At 32.9% G+C, this 25522-nt stretch overlaps 1 protein-coding gene across 3 annotated transcripts in view; it reads left to right on the forward strand.

Annotated features, from left to right (window-relative positions):
- Nucleotides 1–20946, forward strand: part of LOC145307234 (uncharacterized) — a 37276-nt gene extending 16330 nt beyond the window's left edge. Inside the window, exons 10-17 of one of the 3 annotated variants that reach the window (XM_080149609.1) lie at nt 917–971; nt 2758–2836; nt 3697–3740; nt 5610–5700; nt 7345–7418; nt 8144–8190; nt 10339–10386; nt 18150–20946. In XM_080149609.1, coding sequence (XP_080005735.1) covers nt 917–971; nt 2758–2836; nt 3697–3740; nt 5610–5700; nt 7345–7418; nt 8144–8190; nt 10339–10342 — 394 coding nt within the window. In that variant the 3' untranslated portion in view covers nt 10343–10386; nt 18150–20946. Of the gene's footprint in view, nt 1–916; nt 972–2757; nt 2837–3696; nt 3741–5609; nt 5701–7344; nt 7419–8143; nt 8191–10338; nt 10387–12165; nt 12278–18149 lie in introns of all 3 variants that reach the window. The other 2 variants (XM_080149608.1, XM_080149607.1) reach the window with 2 other exon arrangements.
- The last annotated feature ends 4576 nt before the right edge of the window (nt 20947–25522 follow it).

A 25522-nucleotide genomic window follows, 5' to 3' on the forward strand; every position in this document is an offset into this window, starting at 1 on the left:
TCGATAGGACAATTCTAACCTGTTTAAATTAACGAAAAGAGCTAACTGTGACGGACGGACCGACCCTTATTATAGAAAAGCTTCGCTTTTAAAAATCAATTGGCAATCTTGAATAGCAGCCAAAATATTCATATTTCCCCCCCTTGTGTTTCTAGCTGACAGACGTATATTACAAATTTGAGAGTGGCTTCGCAACAAACAAAAACTAGTGTTGCATTAAATTGGAAAAAATCTTTTAAATTCTTAGATAGAAAGATTTAAGTAAAAGGAAAAATTAGAAATTAAATAAAGCAGAGTTTTTCTACAATTAGGGTCAGTTCATCTGCCTCTCTTTTTTCATTGAATAGTAAGCTCTTTTCGACATGTAAGAATTGTCCTATCGATTTCGAGCTTTGCATGGTGAATCCTCAAAAAATATGCTGCATTTTAGCAGTTTTTTAACAAATTTACTTACAAGTTTGTTTTTACTTTTTTACATTTATATTTTGATTTATATTCAGTTCTGACACTCTACAAGTGTTAATTGTTTTTTTGTCCTACAGTTTAAGAGCGTCGCTTTTATGGATGTTGTCATTATGATAAGTGTCTCCGAACGTTTCAACCACTAACAGTAATATAAAGAAGGGGGTAAAATTGTGTTTCATCGTTGGGGATGTACATTAATATACCGGTCATCGTCTTATCCCTTTAGATCCCTGGGTTTTATATATTTATATAAAGCAAAGTATCATAGACAGCTTTCCGCGGACATTATGCGGATAGTATGACTGAGAACCGGTTCTAATCCAGCGGATTGCAAGCGGATTTGTATTTCTACATAGCATAGTATCATAGACAGCTTGCCGCGGACATTATGCGGATAGTATGACTGGGAACCAGTTCTAATCCAGCGGATTGTAAGCGAATTTATTTGTAGGAGAATACCTGTGAAAGAATTACAACCAGATGATGCCATCAAACATTTTAAGACAAGGAAAAGCTGGCCAACTTTATTTAGTAGCGAAGCAACTCTAAAATTAGGGATGTCTGTACGTCAGTCAATATCTTTAAGAAATTTTCTAACTAAAATCTAAGTTTCTAACATTGCCTGTGAGGGGCGTTTTGTTGTATTTTCACAGTAGCTTAAGAGGTTCCAGGACAAACGCAAGAGTCCCAAACGTCGGAGTGGACAAACGCAGGAGAGTTAAAATATTAATTTAATTAAGTATTTCTATACAGGTTAGGTTAGGTTATTATATGAATATACAAATAAGCCCCCCGCAGGGGTTAGGCATTTAAAAAGCCTAAAAAATATTTTAAAATAGGTTAGGTTAGGTTAAGTATCCACTCCTGCGTTTGTCCACTCCGACGTTTGGGACTCCTGCGTTTGTCGTAGGACCGCTTTAGATAGGTTAGGTTAGGTAAATGTTAATGATTGCCCCTTAGGTTTAGGCAATTGGCCCCACAGGGTTAGAGCCACCCTCAGGGGCTTGAAATAGAGGAAAAACTACTGTGAAAATATGTTGAAACGCCCCTTAAAAGGCATTGTCACGAAACCGACAATTCCCAGAAATTTTATTTAGATGCCCTAAAACTTTTTTTATTTTCCAGTATGGCTTCGAAACCAAATAATAACAGCTGGATTAGAATTGGATCTCAGCCATACTGGAAATTCATAATTTTCCACGAACATAAAATTATTGATATAATATCAGTATTGTCCCTCAGGGAACTTATCTTATTCATTTTAATATCCGCGGAAAGCTGTCTATAATACAATGCAATGAATAACTATTTAGAAATTATTCTGTTAATATATAGTGGTCACATAGTAAAATGATCATTAAAGAAATTAAGACTAAGTTAATCAGTGCTGAACAAGATACTTTCTGAAAAAGTATCAAAGAATCCCCTTATTTTCAATTTATTTTAAAGATAAGAGAGATTGTTGGTGCTCAAACAAGATACTTTGTTCAAAAGCGCTAAAAAATAATGCCATGAACCTTTACAGAGTGTCTGAAAATCAGTCATGTGACGTCATAAAAATGAGGGATTATCCATTTCTTTTTTAGGGGTTTTCTTTCCTACACCTACTCTCATCTCCCTCATTTTTTTGACGTCACATGGCTAATTTTTGTAAAGTTACCGGCGCCAAAGGAATAACTCCAGCCTATTGAATAATTAGATACGAAAAGAAGAGAAATCAGTGGTCCGCAAATCTCATGCGAATATATTAACTGATGACGAAAGGACTGATGGACGGACTGACTCTATTATTTGCTTTAAAAAAAACTTTGATAATAGGTTTGTTCAAAGTCGCCATAAAAAAATGGCACGTTTACAAAAAAAATGGCGCCAAATGAATAACATGAGCATGTTGAATTATCATAGACAAGGAGGTGAGAAACTGCTGGTCCGCAAATATTTGAACTGATGATGAACAGATGAAAGGACTGATGGATGGACCAACCTTATTATAGAAAAGCTGCTCTTTTAAAAACCATGACTTTTATATTATGTTTGTTTGAAATTTCCCAAAAAAATGGCGCCAAATGAATAACCAGTCTGTTAAATAATCAGAGATAAGGAGGTGAGAAACCGGTGGTCTGCAGATCTGATTAGAATATTCGAGCTGATTACAAACTGTTGAAGGACTGATGGACGGACTGACCATAATATAGAAAGCTTCGTTTTTATAAATCATGACTTTTATACCGTGTTTGTTTGAAATTGCCAAAAAAAATGGCGCCAAAGGAATAACCAGCCTGTTGAATAATCAGAGATAAGGAGGTGAGAAATCGTTGGTCCGCAGATCTGATGCGAATATTCGAGTTGATGACAATGGGACTCAATGCAGGCAACGGATGTACAATATATGTGAATGATGAGAAAGCCTAAAATTTCATGTGTGACTTCATAAAAATCCATCTCTTTTAAGGCGGTTTCCTTTTCCACTCCTCCTCTCATCCTACCTTTTTAGATGTATTTTTATGACGTCACACATGACATTTTAAGCTTTCTTAGTGGATGATATAACCGTAGAAAAATTTTCCTCAATTAGGGGAAGGGGACACAAAGTCACTCATAAAATCAGCCATGTGACGTCATAGAAATGAGGGATTATCCATCTCTTTGTTAGGAATTTTCTTTCCCACTTCTCGCCTCTCTGATTCCTCATTTTTATGACGTCACATAAGATTTTTTTAGCAACTTTGCAATTTCCTACCACATTTATTAGTCGGGCTGTTTATGAAGTGGGAGGAAAGAAATTGGGGTAAAGGAGGGTCATGGGGGATATTTTAATTTTAGCCCCCTACAGAGTTCACTGTATAATCCTTATAATACAGTAACAGGATGTCTAACTGTTTGTCTGTTTGTTTGTGGGTATATTTGTACCAAAGGATCTTGCTAACCGCTAGGCCGATTCAGCTTCTCATAGGACCTGAGCAAGTTCATAACCCCCACCCCTCCCAAAAAAAATTAACATTTTTATTTTCTTCTTTAAACCAAATCTCCTCCAACCCCCCAAAAAATTAACCCAACAATTTTTTTGTACTTTTTCTTTTTAAATCTAAAATAAAAAAAATGTTTGGTTAAAATTAACCCCCCCCCCTTCCCTCCCTTTTATGTGCTCCTAGAGGCCTCTAGGGGGCATAGCCGCTAGTAAAACATAAAAATCTGGTATAAAATCCAAGTAATTATACATCCATTATGCAGGTGCTTCTATCATCCTGGTTGTAATAGCTAATATAAATCAGAAGGTAAATTAATCAGAGAGAGGGGGACAATGGTCTGTTTATTACACTGGTCCCCAAAGTTTTATAATAACGTTTTCTTATTTGTTGGCTTAACAACTTTAGGTTAATGATTTGTTGGTTTATTTAGTTAATTGTTCAAACGTTTCAACCAATAATTTTGAACTGCAGAAGGGGTAATATTGTGTATTATCATTGGGGGTGTACATAAGTTAATTGGTCATTGTCTTGTCACTTTAGATCCCAGTGAATTAATTGATTGACAATTGGACTCTCAACTTAATAAACCAACCATCAAGATTTAGTAAAAGTCCCAAAAGTTGTCAAGTTAAGGAAAAAGAGACCTTATTTTAAAACTTTGGGGACTAGTGTAATAAATAGCCCATTGTCCAATCTCTCATTGATTGATGATAAAGAGAGTCGTTGCTTTTGCATAATTCTGTAAAGGTGTTTGTTACTTGTTACATAAACTGTAGGTATGTAGGTATAATATTCAAAGAATAAATCTGCTATGATTTGCTAAACTGTATGAAAAGGAATTTTTGTTAGTTTGACTAGATGCTGTGAGTATTGGTGCAAAAAATGGGGACAAATTTCAAATTGTTTTGGCGTGTGACGTCATACCCCCATCTCTTTTCTAGGGGGTTTCTTTCCTCCTTCCCTTTCCTTTCCCCTCACTTGTGACGTAAATAATCAGCCCCGTCAAATCAATTTAAAATTTGTCCCCATTTTTTGCACCAATACTCACAGCATCGTTTGACTAAACAGAGAATTTGACAAAAAGTTGGGGAATTTTTTTACTTATATTCCGGAATCATTAATTTTTTTGAATAAATCTTCTTGTCAATATTTATATTCAATATTGAATATCATCGTTCTACTCCTGTTTTAAAGTCCTAAAATACACACCTTTATGGAAATATGCAAAAGCAACCAGTCTCTTTAACACGAATTAATATTTCTGTTGTAGTTGTATGATGAATGCTCTTTACTATGGGGTATCTAATCCAAAAAAAAAAATAAGTAGTTTATCGTAAATTTCAGCTGAGTAAAAGTAAATATAATTTCTTCCATAGGTTTTTGCTTTTAAACTGAGACAGACAAAGTGAATCATGATTATTTTTCCATATCCCTTCAAAACCGATTACTATCCAGTGGTTTACAACAATTTCTCAGTCATACTGAAAAATTATGTCCAGCAGTTTTCTATGAATATAAAAATTAACAATCATAAGATTAAAACCTGTTTTTTTAGCCAATGCCTTTGGTATCTCCGGGCTAAATAAGACTGGTTTTAATCTTAAAATCGTACACTTTATATCTGTGGAAAGCTGTTTATTTGGTATGATGTGAGAAATAACTATTTATGTTCAGTCACTTAATTTGTTATCTGCTATTGAAATGACATAGCAGCTGTAGGAACCATTTTTAACATCTTCAATTATGACACGGTGTCAAACCAAGATTCGAACCTATCACCTCCCCGAGGACAAGCGGTTTTGCTACTAGTTGAGCCACATTCACCGGCAAAAAGCAACCATGCTACTGTTTAATAATTATTTTTCTATGTTTAATTGCCTTTACTTCATGCCCCGTGGTTGTTGTTATCTGCTATTGAAATGACATAGCAGCTGTAGGAACCATTTTTAACATCTTTAATTATGACATGGTGTTAGACCAAGATTCGAACCTATCACCTATCACAAGAATATATAAAAATTTTAATTTTACCTCCTTTAACACCGGAGAATTTTAGAGCTAGTTATATCATACATAACACCCACGCAATGGCGAGCAATTACACTACATGTTGATCCACATTCGCGGGTAAAAAGCAGCTATGCTACTATTTAATAATTATTTTCCTATGTTTAGTTGCCTTTACTTCATGCCCCCTGGTTGTTATTATCTGCTATTGAAATTACTGGAAATATTCTAGTGGCCATGGTCTTTGCTGTAGAATTAGGTAATCTATAATACAAAGTAGCTTGATGTCTGTCTGTCCGTCTCTCTGTCCCTTAAGATCTCGGTAACCACTGAACCGATCGGATTCTACTCTTCAGGGAATATACCTACTGGTCCTGTGGTGGTTTTAGGCTATTTTCTTGGGGGGTGGGACACCCCCAAACCCCCAAAAAAACAAAAAATCCCCCCCCCCTTTTTTTTATAGAAAGTAGTGGGGGCACCTTAGTGGGGGTACTTAATTTTTTTTTTTAACAGAAAGTAGTGGGGGTACCTTAGTGGGGGTACTTAATTTTTTTTTGATTACCTCTTGGGGCAAAGCCCCTGGAGGCTAGGGGCGAAGCCGCTAGTCTATAATACAAAGTCGACCGATGTCTGTCTGTTTGCCCATCTGTCCCTTAAGATCTTGGTAACCACTGAACTGATCTGATTCTACTCTTCAGTGAATATACCTACTGGTTCTGTGGTGGTTTTAAGCTATTTTCTTGGGGGATTTGACACCCCCAACCCCCCCAAAAGAACAAAAATTTCCCCTCATTTTTTAAAGAAGATGTAGCACACGTGGTGCAGCACCAGAGGTTCTTAATCTTTTGTTTGTACCAAAGGATCTTGCAAACCGCTGAACTGATATGAGTACAGGATAGCTTCTCATAGGTCTTGGGAAAGTGTACCACCCCAACCTAAAAAAGAAATAAATAATCTCCTCCTTCAATAATAAAAAAAATATATTTTGTCAAAACAAATATTAAAAATGGGGGGAGGGAGTGTTTTAAAATAAAAATTGTGTTATCGAATTCAACTCCTCTCTTCCAAAGTGCCCATAGAATCCTCTAAAGGCTAAGCCGCTAGTGGTTATATATATTGCAACTTAACAATTTATAGACACCATTCCGTGGATAATAAATTTATAAATTATAAAATTGATTACAGTTTTGCTAGAGCTGAAATAACGAAGGCTTGGGCTAACAAAACTGTTATTAATATTTTGATTTTAAATTTTATTATCCATGGAAAATTGTCTATCATACAATACAATGCATGATTTTTCAGTATAGCTCAGAACCAGTTCTTTTCCAGCAGATATTTAGCGATTTCAAAGCCTTAAAAAAATTTGATTCTGGTCTAAATATTATTTCCGCTTTTTAAAACCTGTTCTGGCTAATAATGAAAAATTATGTATCATAAGTAGAACATTTAGGTATAGTTTCTTTCATTACAACACCTCTTTCGGGGCGTTTCGTTGTATTTTTACAGTAGCTTTTGATAGGTTATATAGAAATAGGAGAAAAACTACTGTGAAAAAAAACGACAAAATGCCCTTTAAGAAGCATTGTCGCAAAAGGGACTTTATAGGTTTTTTTAATTTGTTGGTGAGTTTATTTTCATTTTCATACTTTAATAGTTATTTCTCGCATCATATTGTAAACAGCTTTCCGCAGATATAAAATGTACAAATATAAGATTAAAAAAAGTTTTTTATGCTAAAGGCACTGGCTAAAAAAATTGGTTTTAATCTTATAATTGTACATTTTTATATTCTTAGAAAACTGGATATGATACTATGCATAATTTTTTGTATTCTTGGATATTAATCGGTTTTGAATGAATACAAAAAAAAAGTTTATCATTTTTTATATTTTATATTTAGGCTATTGTCAGATAACCAGTCTGGTGTGCATCCTGAAAACAGTTTGGTTAACTCTCATCTGGGCCAAAATTGTTAGGAAAACAAAAGATTCAAGTTAAAAACATTTTCATACCCGTTATCGTGGCTTAACATGTAGCGCATCTACTTGGCCTTGGGAAGGTGATACGTTTGAATCTCAGTCCAACACCACATCATAAATAAAGACGTTAAAAATGGTTAACACTCATGTGGGCCAAAATTGTTAGGAAACAAAAGATTCAAATTAAGAATGTTTAGAAGTATGAGAATGATATCTCTGCTATGTATGGTTAGGGAGCTACGTGGTAAAATGTCCCAACTGACTTAAAATTTGACTTGCGAGTAAATTTTGGGATATTTTACTACTTAGCTCCTAAATCATTTGCAACATAGGAACCATTCTTATATTTCTAAAGATATAGTTCATAGCGGTTCTAATTGTATGCGTAACATTTTTCTACTATTAACACAAGCCGCGCAATATGAAATTTAAAAATGTACGCAGTTCTTTTTACACACCCTAATATTTAGTAATATACTCTCAATTTAATTAAGTTTTACCTCAGTTGGGACATTTTAATGCGTTGCTCCTTATCTATAGCTTTTATACTTCCAAAAAATAGACTTTATAGCGGTTCTAATGGTATGCCATCTTTTTTCTACCATTAAATTTGAATTTTAAAAATCTACGCATTATTTGCTCATCCTTTATCTTCGATTTATTTTGCTTGTTGGTCATACCTTATTCCTGGCTTGAATTTAACTTTTGTTTTTTTGTGACAGAAAAAATATGGTACACACCATCCCTCCAGGAGTTGTTGCACTTAGGTAAATACTTTTAGGTCATGTGAAGGAAATGAAGTTGTGGGTTTTGTCGTATTTTCACAGTAGCTTTTGAAAGGTTAGGTTAAGTTAGGTAAGGTGATTGCCCTGCAGGGTAAGGCAATTGGCCCTGCAGGATAGATCCCCCAGCAGGGGCTAGAAATAGGACAAAAGCTACTGTGAAAATACGATAAAACCTTTGTTTTCTTCACATGAACCACATTTATTCTTATTTTCATTATCTAACATAAATTTTTTTCAAAATGGGGTTGAGTACATTGACAAATTTAAATTGTATTTTTGTTTGTTTCAAACAAGGAATTTTATTTCTCATATTCATTCGAATCCGGTGGATAGGAACCGGTTCTCATCCATACGAAAAAACTATGTCTAGCATCGTATTATATCCAGTTTTCTACGAATATAGAAATGTACAATTATAAGATTAAAACCAGTTTTTTTAGTCGGTGCCTTCGGCACCACGGGGCTAAAAAAACTAATTTTAATCTTATAATTGTACGTTCTATATCCGCGGAAAGCCGTTTATAATACGATACGAGAAATAACTATTCTCGTATTCATTCGAATCTGGTGGATTGGAACCGGTTCTCATCCATACAAAAAAAACTATGTCTAGCATCGTATTATATCCAGCTTTCTACAAATATAAAAATGTACAATCATAAGATTAAAACTAGTTTTTTAGATTAGATTAGATTTATTATTCTTGGGTGTACATACATTTTAGCCCGCGCCTTCGGCACCTAGGGGCTCTAAAAACTGGTTTAATTTACATTCTATATCCGCGGAAAGCTGTTTATAATACAATGCAAGAAATAACTATTATCATATTCTTTTCATATCTGGTGAATAAACACCAGTTCTCCTTCATATGAAAAAATTATGTCTAGCATCGTATTATATCCAGTTTTCTACGAATTTAAAAATGTACAATCATAAGATTAAAACCAGTTTTTTAGCCCGTGCCTTTGGCATCGGCTAAAAAAATTGGTTTTATCTTATGATTGTGCATTTCTTAGAAAATTGAATATAATATGATGCTAGACATAGTTTTTTCATATGGATGAGAAGGGGTTCTAATCCACCAGATAAAAAAACTAGTTTTAATCTTATAAATATACATTTTATATCCGCGGAAAGCCGTTTATAATACGCCGCAAGAAATAAATTTTGCAATTCAATGTACTCATCCCTATTTTCTCATCATATTCAGTGATTCACAATCATTTATAAATTACAAATTTTTTAATAAAATATTTAATTTTCATTTTATTTTAAATTTCATATTTCATTTATAAAAATTAGATATAGAAAAGTAGAATAGTTAGATATATTTGAGTGTTTTATATTTAAGAAATTAACATAAAATGTTTTTTTTTATTTTCTTTTAAAAAGAATTTTAAATTAATTTTTCTTTTTTATTGAAGTGTCACCATGAAATTTTTATAAAATTTATTTAGTTAGAACGAATTTTTTTTTCATTTCATTTAGTATCAATTTTATTCTGAAATTGATTTTTGTAAAATCTGTACCTTGAATTTTTGGGTATTTCGTGGCACTGCTGCTTAAGGGGCGTTTCTACGTATTTTCACAGTAGCTTTTCTCCTATTTCTAGGGGGCTCTGACACTGTGGGGCCAATCACCTAACTTAAAATAACCTATCAAAAGCCATTGTGAAAATATGACAAAACGCCCCTTAAGAGGCATTGCCACAAAAGAGACTATACCCAAATTTTTTTTTATATCGTGGGTCAAACAGTGTCATGTTTTCATGGTAAAAAAGAGCTAAGCTTACACAACATTGAAAATATCAAATATTAATTTTTATCATCAAAAGTAGACATTAGGGTTGTGCTGAATATCCAGTCATTTTCAATATTCAGCCGGATACCAGATATTGAAACTATCCGGATACCGGATATTGAAACTATCTAGATACCGGATATTGAAACTATCCAGATACCGGATATTGAAACTATCCAGATACTAGATATTGAAACTATCCGGATACCGAATATCTGGCTGATTTCTAATACTGGATATCCAGTTATTCAGTAATTTGCTGGATATCTGACGTTGGACAGATATCTGGCCTAACCCTAGTAGACATAAGTAGAAATCAGCTGATTTCAGGTAGAATAATGTTCATTGCCTGTTCCTTCCCAGTAAAATAAACTCTAGGTAGAAACCGATTAATATCCGCTGGATTAGAACCGGTTCTTAGTCATACTATCCGCATAATGTCCGCTGAAAGCTGTCTATAATACAATGCTATATTCCCTGCCTGTGTCCAAGTAAAATAAACTCTAGGTAGAGTCCATAATAGTTATTTATCGCATCATATTATTCACAGTTTTCCACAGATAGTAAAATGATAAATATAAAATTAATTTCTTTGGCCCTTGGGGGCTAACAAAACTGGTATTAATTTTATGATTTTTATTTTAATATTCATGAAAAATTGTTAGTAATATGATACGATATATGATTTTTCAGTATGGTTGAGAACCAATTCTAATATAGCAGATAGGAATCATTTTTAAGGCCATACTAAAATACCCCTTTCACCAAATTATAATCCTATTGATCTGCATGTCTTTTTTCAACTATTTTATTTAGATTTAATTTAAATTCTTAGTTAGTTTTATTTGCATGTGCTATCTAACTCCTAAAATTGAATTATCTTTAAATTTATTAGTAATTCTATGTGACAATTTGAAAGGAATCTTTTTATTGTCTTAAATTTAAATTTTTCATGTATGGATATAAAAAATAATTAATAAGCTAGTATTTTAAATTAGAACTATACAACTTTTTTAAAATGGGTTAAATTTCCTAATGTATTCTAAAGAACTCATCCTAATTATAATTAAAAAAGGAGCCAAACCTAATTAATAATTATAAATGATAACACAAATAAATGATATCAATAAATGGAGTATTTAAAACTGAAATTAAATTTAACCCACCACAGTGAAATTAAAAAGGAACCATCCCCAATGATAATAAATCAAATTAAATCCTTATGATAATAATATAATATTTTTTGTACCAAAGAATCTTGCTAACTGATTTTTCTCCTTTATGGGTTAGCTACTCGAAGGTCCCGAGAAGGTTTGCAACTATTTTCATTTTTTATTTTTTTGGGGGGGGTGTATCACCTTCCTCCCAAAAATTAGTGGGGAATTGACATTTTCTTTAAAAAATAAAACACAAATACTAGGGGGGGGGGGGGTCAAATTCAATTCATTGCCACCTAAAGTGCCCCTAAAAGCCTCTAAGTGTGTATCCACTAGTCTCCTTATACTAAAGTAACAGGATGTTTGTCTGTGCATTTGCACTAAAGGATCTCGCTAAACGCTGATCATATCGGGTTCTCCTTAACAAGGTAGCTTCTCATTGGTAACGGGAAGGTTTATAACTATTTTTGGAGAGGGTACCACCACCCTTCTAAGAGAAATCGCCCCTAGAAAACCACCCTCCCCCAAGTAATTTTAGATAAACTTTCCTGAACAAATCCCAATATAATTATATGCATAAACTTCACTAATATACCTTTATATGAATTTCTCTAATATAAATAAACTTTGAAAATATAAATAAGAATAAATAATAAATTTCATGTTTTTTTTATCAAACATTGTAACATAAATTACCATGGGGAAACTTTTTTTTGCACCTCTGAAACATTTACTTATATAAAATTGAAAATTAATTTTCCTATAACTTTTATAAATAGACCAATCCCAATATAATTAATCATGAAGTTTCCAAGCACAATATAAGATGTTAATTTCCCTAATATAATTGTTTTTGAATTGGGTATAGTCCATTTCATCAGCTATCAAAAGCTACTGTAAAAATACAACGAACCGCATTGTCTCGAAAGGAACTGTACTGTTGAACCCACCCTTTTTGATGATAAAATTGAAGGCATCCTAATGGATATTCCATTATTAGTGAAACCCACACCACCTCAACCTGGGTGTTAACCTAAGCTGCATGCCACACCAACCAACCAACAAACCCCCCAAAACAATCAATCAATCAATTATATTTAGTAAAAATAAAGGTCAGTTAGAAAATAAACACAATTTTTGCAAAAAGACAAAGGCGAGTGTTCTGAAATTTTTAGGCCGTTTCTTAACATCATATTATTCTGGTACCCAAAGTTTTTCAACCATGAGTGGGGATATTAGACTGTATATTATTCTGGTACTCAAAATTTTATAACCATGAGAGGGATATTAGTTTGTAAATCAAATTCTGGTACCCAAAGTTTTTCAACCATGAGTGGGGATATTAGACTGTATATTATTCGGTACACCGACAAACGTCCTACTACGACAAACGTCCTAATGCGACAAACGTCCTAAACCTGAAAATGCGACAAACCTCCTAATGCGACAAATGTCCTAAGCGACAAACCTCCTAAACGACAAACCTCCTACAGGTACAAACATCCTAATGCGACATTTCTTAAGTAAAACGTCCTAAAATTTTTCAAAGGTTATGAAATAAAAAAATCTTCCAAAATTTAAGAACAAAATCCACTAACAAAAAAAAACGATTGGAACAATGAAAACCAATATGGCGATAAAACACAGGGAATTATTTTTTAACTGAAATTTATTTCTTTAATAACTTCATCCACAGGCCAAATTTTAAAAATCTGTCCGACAGTTTTCCCAAAGTCTGTGTTGGCTATCAAACAGCATGGTTTCGAACCCGATACATCCTTGCATTACAAAATTCGACCTTTAATTTTTTAGGACGTTTTACTTAAGAGATGTCGCAGTAGGGCGTTTGTCGCTTAGGATGTTTGTCGCTTAGGACGTTTGTCGTTTAGGACGTTTGTCGCATTAGGACGTTTGTCGCATTAGGACGTTTGTCGTAGTAGGACATTTGTCGGTGTACCTATTATTCTGGTGCTCAAAATTTTATAACCATGAGAGGGATATTAGATTGTATATTATTCTGGTACTCAAAGTTTTATAACTGTATATTATTCTATATAAATCCTTTTTAAGGGGAGGGTGAAGAAAAATAACTAAAAATACTAGGATAGTTATGGTTTGTTTTAGGAATTTTTTAAAAATGTAAATCGATTAATTGAGCCAAATTTCAATATTTTTTAAATTCTTCAGAACGCCTGGCTTTGTCCTTCAATTTTTATTAAAGCTTGAAAATTGCTTTACATATTCCCTGCATATTTTTTAAAATTTGCTTACTGTAAATGTCTATACTTTGCTAGAAAAACAATGAAGACAACATCCAAAAAAGTGGAGCTCTGATATGGTAGGACAAACAAACATTAACACTTGTAGAGTGTCAAAACAGAACAAGCAGAATATTATTGCTAAAGATTAAACAAAATTAAAGTAAATTTTGTTGGAAAACTGCTTAAATACATGATACTGTTTAAGGACATACTCACATTTTTAGGACTGTATTATAGAGATGCTTCGCTTGAAACATTGTGCCTTGTTGTATTAGGAATCAGTATTCCAAAAATCAGATGAATTGGATAATTTTAACATACAAAACTTTATTGTCAAAAAGGAAAAAAATCAGCATGTTTTAAAAGGACATTCGGACATATGGATAACGCTTATAGAGTTGCTGCGCTTTCTAAGTTGTACTTAAATGTTATAGGACTCATCATGCAAAGTTTGAAATCGATAGAGCAGTTCTAACCTGTTCAAATTAAATAAAAGAGCTAACTGTAACGGACGTACGGACAGACCGTCCCTAATTATTATTTATTTTTAATCATCAGTAATTATACAATTGTACTCAATTTAAATCAAGATTAAAAAAAATAGGTTAGGTTTCATCCAGGTTTCGCCGTCGTAGGGTCTTTTGAATGCAATCCTGTGTAGGAGTTGTAACGGATCTGACGTTCTTGTTATGTTTTTAAAAAGCAATTGTAGTCCGCCTCGAGCGGTGGTGACGGAGCTACTCGTTGACTTGGTAACGTTGCGGCTGAGGGAATATGAAAGCGATGCGATTCGATCCCTTTGTTTAACGTCTCCGATACGCAAATAACACAAACTAATCACGTATGCCCACAGGGGTCTTATAATGTTTCTAGATAGTTAATAGCAGCTAGTAATAGCTGCGCAAAAATTAGGAATTAGATCCTCCAATAAAGACTGATTCTGCGGAACTGATATATTTGGATAGAACAATCATAGTTTACACAAATTAATGAATATATAATACATATAGGAAAATTACAGAGTATGGTGGGCGTTTACTGATCATGCAGGGATGGCCAAGGATACACGTAGGTCTGCACATTGCAAGCAGGCCGGAGTGTATGGTGAGTTTCCAGAATAGTCACGTTCAGTTGTGCCGTGGAAATCTCCGTGATGCATTAAGGATGCCGTCCCTGGATATCTGGGTGCCTTTCCACTAAAAGAGTACAAAATTATATCTCTCTTAAAATCTACACGCGCAGGCTTAAAAAGGTCAAAGATACATATTTATATTTAACAGAAATATGTATTTTGACTTCTTGGAAATTTACTAGAAAAAACAGGATAAAATCATACGATGTTACAGAGTATTTAAAAGTACTATTTTATAATTAATTACGAGATCTGTCATTTGTGGACTTAAAAATTCAAATAAAAGAAAAATTGATAGAGAAAATTAAACGCTTTAAAATGTTACTAATTTCATAAAAATCTGTCCATCCGTTTAGAATATCGTAATGTCATTCTGCTTTATTTTCCAAGTGTCTCAAGTAAGCCCCACTACAGGAGTTATTCAATTTATTTTAAAAATTAGGGAGGGCCGGGGGGGGCTTATTGGTGCTTAACCGTGTTCTTTGTGTGAAAGCGCTTATAATTGTTCACTGTAGTTATTAAAATAGAATAATATGGCACTAGTGTTGAAAACTATCAATAGAACAAGGATGACAACATTCATAAGTAGTGAAGCTCAAAAGTTATTAATGGATTAAAAAATTAGCCAATGAGAGGCCACTATAAATTTTACCATTGCATTCGTCAATAACGACCTCTCATTGGCTAATTTTTTTTGTTACGTCATAATCAGTCAGACACTATTACTGTGTTCGATGTCGGGAGATAAGTACAATACAGCAGTGTCATACAATAAACATTAAATAAAATAGGGAAATCACAAAACTTTAAAATTACAAAACCTTTAAAATCACTAAACCTTTTAAGCACAAAAGCTTAAAATTCTAGAAATCAATCTAGCACCCCAAATAACAGACAGATGGACAAAACAATGTATAGATTAGATGGGCATATGGTATAGGAATCTTTACTAAAAAATTCAGCTGTCTATCTTGAATAGGAAACGAAAAAAAACATGTTTCCAACAATTCATTAATTACAGACCGACAGACAGACGGACCGACAGACAGAACTAAAAACACACAGCTCAAAAGTAGGAATATATTTTAATTAGTTACATCTAATTCTTGTCAACCTTCTATATTCCTTTCTTGTGCAAAAGATTATTTGTTGTTTATTTGAAACTAGCGGCTTCGCCCTAGCCTCTAGGGACTTTGCCCCGTGAGGTAGTTTTTTAAAAATTGAAAATTTAAAAATAAAAAAAAATTCGGGTGCTGCGAACCATACTCTTCCCCCCTCCCCTAATTTCATTTTTGGGGGGGATGGGGGTGTCCCACCCCCTAAAAAAATAGCTTAAAACCACCACAGGACTAATAGGTATATACCCTGAAATGTAGAATCCGATCGGTTCTGTGGTTACCGAGATCTTAAGCTTCAGACGGACGGACGGACGGACGGATAGACAGACATCAAGCTACTTTTTATTATTGATTATTGATTAACAGTTTTATGATAACATTTTTATATTCCTTGGATTAACAATATTAGGGACTTTTATGAATTTTGATTGGTTGCTTCAATTAGTTAAGTGTTGAAACGTTTCAACCACTAATTCTAATGTACAGAATTTGTGTATCATAATTGAGAATGTACATTTATTTATCGGCTATTGTCTTATCCCTTTAGATCCCTGGTATTATTGTCCGTTGCTATGTATTGCTATTTATATATTTTGTGTTCTTTTTCAGCTTTGTTATCTTTTTTAACTTTGGTTTTTGTCATCCTTGTTCTTTATGCTATAATTCTAAATATTCGTCTGAATCTTTTTAGGCAAAATAATAATCTCTCCGTTGCTATTCAATATAGATGTCTGAATTTAAAAAAAATCTTTTCTTAGTGCTTTTTGTTTGCTAACTAATCAGTAATGTTATTTGTTAAATTGATCTATTTAGCTGTATTTAAAATAAACAACTTGATTTTTGAGCTCATTGCCCTTGCCAAGATGGAGAACTTTCATGTATCTGTGATTTCCCATATAAAATTATGTCTCTCAGTTTATGTGTACCAAAAGACGTTAATTTTGATTGGTAGTTTATTAAGTTGAGGGTTAACACGTTTCAAGAACTAATATAATTTGCAGTAGGGGTAATTTTGTGTATCATTATTAGGGATGTACATTAATTTGTCAGCCAAAGTTTTATAATAACATTTTCTCATTCGATGTCGTAACAACTTTGGGGACTTGTTCACGTTTTTCAACCACTAACTTTAATTTACAGAAGGGGTAATGTGGTGTATCATTATTAGGTATGTACATTAATTTATCAGCTATTGTCTTATCCCTTTAGATCCCTAAGTACCATCCCACTCAACACTTGTACAATATGATTAAACGAAGACAGGACCAACATACAGCTTGCTAGAAAATCAGAACAAAATCTGTACAGTTTTTCTTTCATCATTTACTTCAATTATGTTTTTATTAATTATATATCTTACAAAACAAATTGGATGATTTTCTAAAATAAATTTAGAAGATTTTTCATCAGCATATTTAATTCTTTTGATGTACATATGTATTATACCCAGGGAGGGAAGGGACATTGGACTGTAAAATTTACTGGTACCTATAGTTTTATAACCACGTTATTGAATTCGTTTGCTTAAAAAAACGTTGGGTACTTTTATCGCATTTTGATTGTGTGGTTTCACGCTAGTTTTGTCAAAATGTCTTAACTATTTTTAAAAGCGAAGCTTTTCTATAATTAGGGTCGGTCCGTCCGTCCGTCCGTCCGTACGTCTGTAACGGATAGCTTTTTTCGTTAATTTAGGCATGTTAAAATTGTCCTATCGATTTCAAACTTTGCATGGTGATTCCTATAGTAGTTAGGTACGATTTAGAAAGCGTAGCAACTCTAAAATCGATACCAGAATGTCCGTACGTTCATTTTAAACATGTTGATTTTCAACTTTTTTAACAACAAAATTTGTATCAGATAAAATTATCCGATTGTTCTGATTTTTTTAATACTGATTCCTAAGACAACAAAGTACAATATTATAAGCAAAGCATCTCTATAATCTTTTACTTATAATTTTGCTTCGACTCTTATATATTTATATTCTGATTATTCAGTTCTTACACTATACAAGTGTTAATATCCGTTGGTCCTACCGTTTCAGTGCTTCGCTTTTATGGATATTGTCATCCTTGTTTTAATCTACAGAATATGTAATCTTGATAATCATCCTTACAGATTTAAATCAATTTATTGTCCATAGTCTTATCCCTTTAGATCCCTGGGAAAGTTATTACTTTGATAGATATAGGTGTTCATACAACAATACCAATAATAGTTATTTTTCGCATAATATAATAAACAGCTTTCAGTGGATATAAAATGTACAATTATTAGATAAAACCATCTTTAAGCCCTGATATGAGAAAGGCACAGGCTAAAAAACTGCTTTTAATTTTATGATTGTTCATTTTTATATTCCTAGAAAACTGGATATAATACAATGCTAGACATAATTTTTCTGTATTGCTAATTACCGGTTTTAATCCACCGGATATTAATTGATTTTGAATAAAATAAAATCTTATTTCAGCCAAGATACGGAGCGAAGAATGATAAGAACACAGCAAAGCATCAATAAAGGAAAACCAAGACTGTATAGATTTTTTGGTTCATATTCAAACTAATACTGGACACGGGACTGTTATTCTGCAAAAAAGTTGTTGGAAAAAAATCACGAAACCTCTTTGCTCAAAATTAATATATTGCAATGTTTAATAGATATATTCTTTAAATTTAACCTTAAAAGATTATACACTTAGTAATAAATAAGGAGGGGTTAGCAAGAGATTCCCCCTCTCCCTACTTGGCTCCTATTAGAGCTAGAAGTCAAAAAATTGCTATATGTTTGCCTTTGTCTTTGAATGACCTTAGAGTCATTTTAATCTTCGTAAACTTGTCATTTATATAACTCTAAATGCCTTTGAGTTAGGGTTTCCAAAGTCTTAGATAGATATAAAGAAATATGTAAGACTTAGGAAACCCTGATTCTTAGGCTAGTTTATGAAATTATATAAGATTGAAGAATTTTTTTATATTTGTCATGTGAATGTCCCAAAACTAGCACTTTTGACGTCAATAAAATGCGTCAGTCACTTTTTTTCATATACCATAAAAATATCGTTAAATATTTTTACCCAGCGCACTAATCATTTTTGAAAAAAATCTTCCAATTTCTACAAAATTTCAAAGATTTTAAATTTTTTAGTTGGAACATTTTTCCTAAAACATTGAAGTATCTTTTAAAAAACGTTAAAAGTTAATTGCTATGTGTACGAAAATGTTCATGTTTCCACTGTTAGTAAATTATTTTCAAAAACTAGATCATTTTTTATATTTATTTCTTTTAGAATTTCATTTTCATAAAAAAACCAGAAGTATATAAAACAAAATACTGGAAAAATCATTATTTTATTATTTAATTGAAACTAAGTATAAAACTTGAAACTGGAAAAAAACTTATTTTATTGTATTCATTCGAAACCGATTAATATCCGGTGGATTAGAACAGGTTCTCATGAATACGAGAAAAAACAATGTCTAGCATCATATTATATTCAGTTTTCTACAAATAAAAAATGTACAATCACAAGTTTAAAACCAGTTCTTTTAACCCGTGCCTTTAGCATCTCAGGGCTAAAAAACTAGTTTTGATCTTATTATTGTAAATTTTATATCCGCAGAAAGCTGTTTATAATACGATGCAAGAAATAACTATTATTTTAATTGAAACTATAAGTATAAAACTTAAAGCTGGAAAAAAACTTTTTTTATTGTATTCATTCGAAACCGATTAATATCCGGTGGATTAGAACAGGTTCTCATGAATACGAGAAAAAACTATGTCTAGCATTGTATTATATCCAGTTTTCTACAAATATAAAAATGTACAATCATAAGATTAAAACCAGTTCTTTTAACCCGTGCCTTTAGCATCTGAGGGCTAAAAAAACTGGTTTTAATCTTATTATTAAAAATTTTTATCCCCGGAAAGCTGTAAATAATACACTATTATTTTAATTGAAACTATAAGTATAAAACTTAAAACTGGAAAGAAAAAAAATTTTGTATAAAAAAAATAAAAATATAAAATTGTATGGCATTAGCAGCTTTTTATTTCATATGTATTTTATAAAAGCTGCCCTGCGGTCGACATCATATAAAAATGTCAAAATTTATTTTACAATATTGCTTTAAAACTAATTAGAATTTATTCTCAGCCATACTGAAAAATCATGTATAGCATCATATTACAGACATTTTTCCTCAAATATTGACATAAAAATCATAAAATTTATTTTAGTTTTGTAAATATATATAAAGCTGTCTATAATACGATGCAATAAATAAATATAAATATTTTCTCAATCAAATTTGTTCATATTTGAGAATTAAAATATAATTTTTGTTCATTAAAAGCGTGTTCTTTTAAGCTTAGGATCCCTTACAGTCTGTTTATGAAGCAGCTTATAGTGCCTATAAAAAAATTGACGTCATACAATACAAATGACCAATGATAGGCCAGAATACTTTTAATTGACCAATAGTAAAATTATAAGGGCCTATCATTGACCATTTGCATTGTATGACGTCATTTTTATAGGCACTATAAGCTGCTTTATATTCATATCCTTATACTAAAGTAACAGGATGTCTCTTGTCTGTGTGTTTGTACCAGAGGATCTCGCTAACCGCTAAACCGATCGGGTTCTCCTTAACAGGGTAGATTCTCATAGGTCCAGGGAAGGTTTATAAATATTTTGGGGGAGGGTACCACAAACTGCCAAGAGAAATCACCCCATGCAAAAAATGACCCCCGTCCAAAAATAATTATTAGAAACTAAAATAAAATATAGACCTAACCCCCCACCCACCTTAGTGCTCCTAAATGCCTCTAGGAGCAAAGTCGATAGTATATATGTTATATAAGTATACCTTTGTGGAGATAGGTTTACCAACTAGGGAGGGAGAGGACAATAGTCTGTTTATTACACTAGTCCCCAAAGTTTTATAATAACATTTTCTAAATTGTTGGCTTTACAACCTTGGGGACTCTTATTGAGTTTAGATTGGTTGATTCATTAAGTTAAGTGTTTAAAAGTTTCAACCACTGCACTTTTTGTAATCTAAAGAAGGGATAATTTTGAGTATAATCATTGGGGATGTACATCAATTTATCAGCTATTGTCTTATCCCTTTAGATCCTAGTATACCAACATAATTTTATGTGATTTTAACATAGTATAATAGACAGCTTTCTGCGGACATTATCCGCGGATAGCATGACTGAGAACTGGTTCTAATTCAGCGGATTGTAAGCAGATTTGTATACCAACTTATAAATTCTATGTAATTTTAAATGTAAACTTTTATGTTTAATAAATATTTTTGTTAAAATTTTTCTTAAAAAGGATGATAACATCCATAGAAGCGAAGACCTGAAACGGTAGGACAAACGAACAATATAAACGGATCTATTTCAGTTAACGGTAGAATATTGCTGGTAACGAATATTTCCAAAAATCTATGAATTTTAAAGGCTGCTAATTGCCAAACGGCTGATCGTACAGAACAATTTTAAGCGGTATAAGAAGTCCTACACATAATCTGGAATAGCAAGATCCAATTATGCACAGGGCAAGCTTCACTGAAGAAAAATCGCGTAAAATAGGGCTTTTTCGCGCATTTCACTGGACTGCAAGATAATTATGCATCATTGATTTATGGCTATTTCAGATTATTTGTAGGTCTTCTTATTCCGCTTATAACACTGTGCGTTCAGACATTTGGCAGCTAGCAGCCTTTAAAATTTATAGATTTTTGGAAATATTCGTTACCAGCAATATTTTACCGTGAACTGCAGTAGATCCATATAAACACTAGTAGAGTGGGCAGAATCTACAAAAAATTATAAGTAAATTGGACCACCCTTAACGTCACAAAAAATGGTTTTGGATATTATAGCTCCCATAGGGCCTATATGAAATATTGAAGACCACTTTGTCCAAAAACCTTACCCTTCGAAAAATCCGCAAACGACAATTTTATATAAAAAATCTAACAAATTATTTTGATCATAAGATAGATAGATAGATAGTTAGATTTAAAGTTATAATTATTTTATTTCTTTCTTAAACGTCGAGAGAGAGAGAGAAAGAAAGAAGGAGAAAGAAAGAGAGAGAGAGAGAGAGAGAGAGAGAGAGAGGGAGAAAAGGAGAAAGAAAGAAAGAAAGAGGGAGATAATTATAAAGTGAGAGAGAAAAATACTTTTTTGCATAAAATGTTGTAGGAACTTACTAATAATAGTATATAAAGATAGATAGAAAGAGAGAGAGAGAGAAAAGGAGAAAGAAAGAAAGAGAGAGAGTAAGAGAGAAAGAGAGAGAGAGAGAGAAGGAGAAAGAAAGGCAGAGAGAGAGAAGGAGAAAAAAAGAGAGAGATAAAGAAAGAGGGAGAGAGAGAGAGAGAGAGAGAGAGAGAGAGAGAGATAGAAGGTTAGAGAGATAAAGCAGAGAAGAGAGAGAGAGAGAGAGAGAGAGAGAGAGAGAGAGAGAGAGAGAGAGAGAGAGAGAGAGAAGGTTAGAGAGATAAAACAGAGAAAGAGAGAGAGAGAGAGAGAGAGAGAGAGAGAGAGAGAGAGAGAGAGAGAGAGAGAGAGAGAGAGAGAAGGTTAGAGAGATAAAACAGAGAAAGAGAGAGAGAGAGAGAGAGAGAGAGAGAGAGAGAGAGAGAGAGAGAGAGAGAGAGAGAGAGAGAGAGAAGGTTAGAGAGATAAAACAGAGAAAGAGAGAGAGAGAGAGCAAGAAAGAGAAAAATTCCTTTTCTTTATACATAGATACGTTGTAAATCAATTTACTCCATTTTGTCTTATCTCTCCTTGCTTTATCATTATTAGTCATAGGTTCTATAAGCAAGATATTCATTTCACATAAATAGGTAAAAACTAGAGCTGGATCTTTTAAATCATTTCAATGGTGCGACAAATCGGGGTGCGCCGAATTTCAGCCAATCACAGCGCATTATTTCGTTAAATGCTGTGCTCTCATTGGTGGAAAGTTGGCTCACCCCGATTTGGCGCACCATTGAAATGATTTTAAGATCCAGCTTAGCAGAAATCAGGTTTTTAAAATAAAACTAAAACATTTATAGTTCCTCTAGGGCTGTAGCCGCTAGTTCTTATGTAGAAGTAACAGGATATTTTTCTCTGTCTTTCTGTAGCTAAAGATCTCGCTAACCACTGAACCAGTATGGTTCTTCTTTTCAGTAAAGATTTTTAAAAGTATAGGGAAGAATACCTTCACCTTCCCAAGAGAAATCATCCCTAGAAAAAAATGACACCATAAACCATTCCCCCCCCCCAAAAAAAAAATTAACCTTTTTTTTACAAAACAAAATTTGAAATGGAGTGTCCTCCTCCCCCCCCCCCCCCATCCAATTTTCTCACATGGGCGAAGGAATAGGTATGATATCCTAGATGAGCAATCATGCACTCAACAAATTTTTAAAAGCGCAGCTTTTCTATGATTAGGGTCGGTCCGTCCGTCCGTCCGTAACGGATAGCTTTTTTCGTTAATTTAGGCATGTTAGAATTGTTCTATCGATTTCAAATTTTGCATGGTGATTCCTTTAGTAGTTAGGTACGATTTAGAAAGCGTAGCAACTCTATAATCTTTACCAAAATTTCAGTACGTCCATTTTAAACATGTTGATTTTTTTACTTTTTTAACAACAAATTGTTATGTGATCTAATCATCCGATTGATCTGATTTTTGATATATTGATTCCTGGGAAAACTAAGTATAAAGTTGTAAGCGAATCAACACTATAATCAAGTCCTAAATATGTAAGTATGTCCATAAACATTATCCTGTATAAAGCAGTTTTTCAACAAATTTACTTACAATTTAGCTTCTACTCTATACATTTATATTGTGATTATTCAGTTCTGACACTATATAAGTGTTCATATCCGTTTGTCCTACCATTTCAGATCTTAATAAAACTTTGGGGACTAGTGTAATAAACAGCCCATTGTTCCCTCCCTCCCTGACAAAATATAACTGTTGTGGAGGGGTGGGAGTGTATTAGGGGGGTAAATGAAACTTTTTTTGGAAAATGATTTACATACTCAAGTTTCAGAAAATTAAACAATCGAAATTCTTTATTTTTTCCATGCAATTTCAGTGAAATTAAGTTATTTTTACGGAAAACAAGGATGAAAACATCCACAAAAGCGAAGCTCTGAAACGGTAGGACAAGTGAACATTAACACTTGTAGAGTGTCAAAACTGAATAATCAGATTATAAATTATAAAATTTAAACAAAAATGTAAGCAAATTTGTTGAATAACTGCAAAAATACAGCATATTTTTTAGGACATACTTACATTTTTGGACTTATCGATTGTAGAGTTGCTATGCTTTCTAAATCGTACCTAACTACTACAGGAATCACCATGCAAAGTTTGAAATCGATAGGACAATTCTAACATGCCTAAATTAACGAAAAAATCTATCATTTCCAGACGTACGGATGGACGTACCGACCCTAATTATAGAAAAGCTTTGCTTTAAACAAGGATGACAATATCCATAAGTTGTGTATTATCTAAAATGGCAGATAGACAAACGGACAAAGACCAAATTGCTGCAAAATTGTGACAAAAATTATCCATGTGACGTCATAAAAATGAGGGAAATGATAGGAGAAATGGGAAAGAAAACCCCTAACAAAAAAAAGAGATGAATAATCCCTCATTTTTATGACGTCACATGGATGATATTTGACACAATTTTACAGCAATTTGGACTTTGTAAGACAAACGGACAAACTGTGTTAAAGAGTAGATATTCTGTAAAAGTAACAGGGTGTTTGTCTGTCTGTTTGTATCAAAGAATCTAGGAAACTGCTGCTGTAACGGGGTCTTTTATTGAATTTTGACTGATTGGTTCATTAAGTTGAGAGTCTAAACATTATAATCTTGTTACCCACATAAGAGGTAATTTTGTGTATCAAAATTTGGGATGTACATCAATTTATAAGCCATTGTCTTATCTCTTTGGAACCCTGTGAATAGAGCCACACTTGTAAGCAAAATCTTCACCAAAAACCCAAAACGTCTATCTTAAATAACATCTAAGTAAATCACCTATTAAAGTTTCAGATGAAAGTTAATTACATATAAGCTTATATACAAAATTTAGCATAAGTGGATATTTAAATCCCAAGGTATTAAATGATCGAGCGATATATTTTTTCTAGTATGGCTTCAAAACCGATTAATATCCACTGGATTAGCACCACCGGTTCTCAGCCGTACTGAAAATTAATGTATAGCATCGTATTACAGATAATTTTCTACAAATAATAAAATGAAAATTGGAAGACTTCGGCCCCTTGGATCTAACAAAACTGGTTTTAATTCTTTACTTTTATTTTTAATATCCGTGGAAAGCTGTCTATTATACAATATGCTTTAAATAAATATTAACCATTTTAGATTTGAATATAAAAAATGCATAATGTATAAAGCAATATTTATAATCATACTTATAAATGTTATAATTCTTATTTCGAGGTAATAATCTATCTATCTCTCTTTTTCCCTTTCTTTCTCTCTCTCTCTCTCTCTCTCTCTCTCTCTCTCTCTCTTTCATTTTCTTTCTTTCTCCGTCTCTTTCTTTCATTCTCTCTCTTTCTCTCTTTATCTTTTTTCTCTCCCTCTCTTTCTCTATCTCTCTCCCTCCCTCGTTCTTTCTCTCTTTCTCTCTCTCTCTCTCTCTTTCTCTCTCTCTCTCTTTCTCTCTCTCTCTCTCTCTCTTTTATTCTCTCTTTCTTTCATTCTCTCTCTCTCTCTCTAGTCATGGAGTAGGACGAGACAAAACAGCGTATAGTGTCCAATAAAA

The sequence above is a fragment of the Acartia tonsa genome, chromosome 15 (assembly GCF_053477335.1).
Source record: "Acartia tonsa isolate MP-2025a chromosome 15, ASM5347733v1, whole genome shotgun sequence".
Taxonomy (NCBI): Eukaryota; Metazoa; Arthropoda; class Copepoda; order Calanoida; family Acartiidae; genus Acartia; species Acartia tonsa.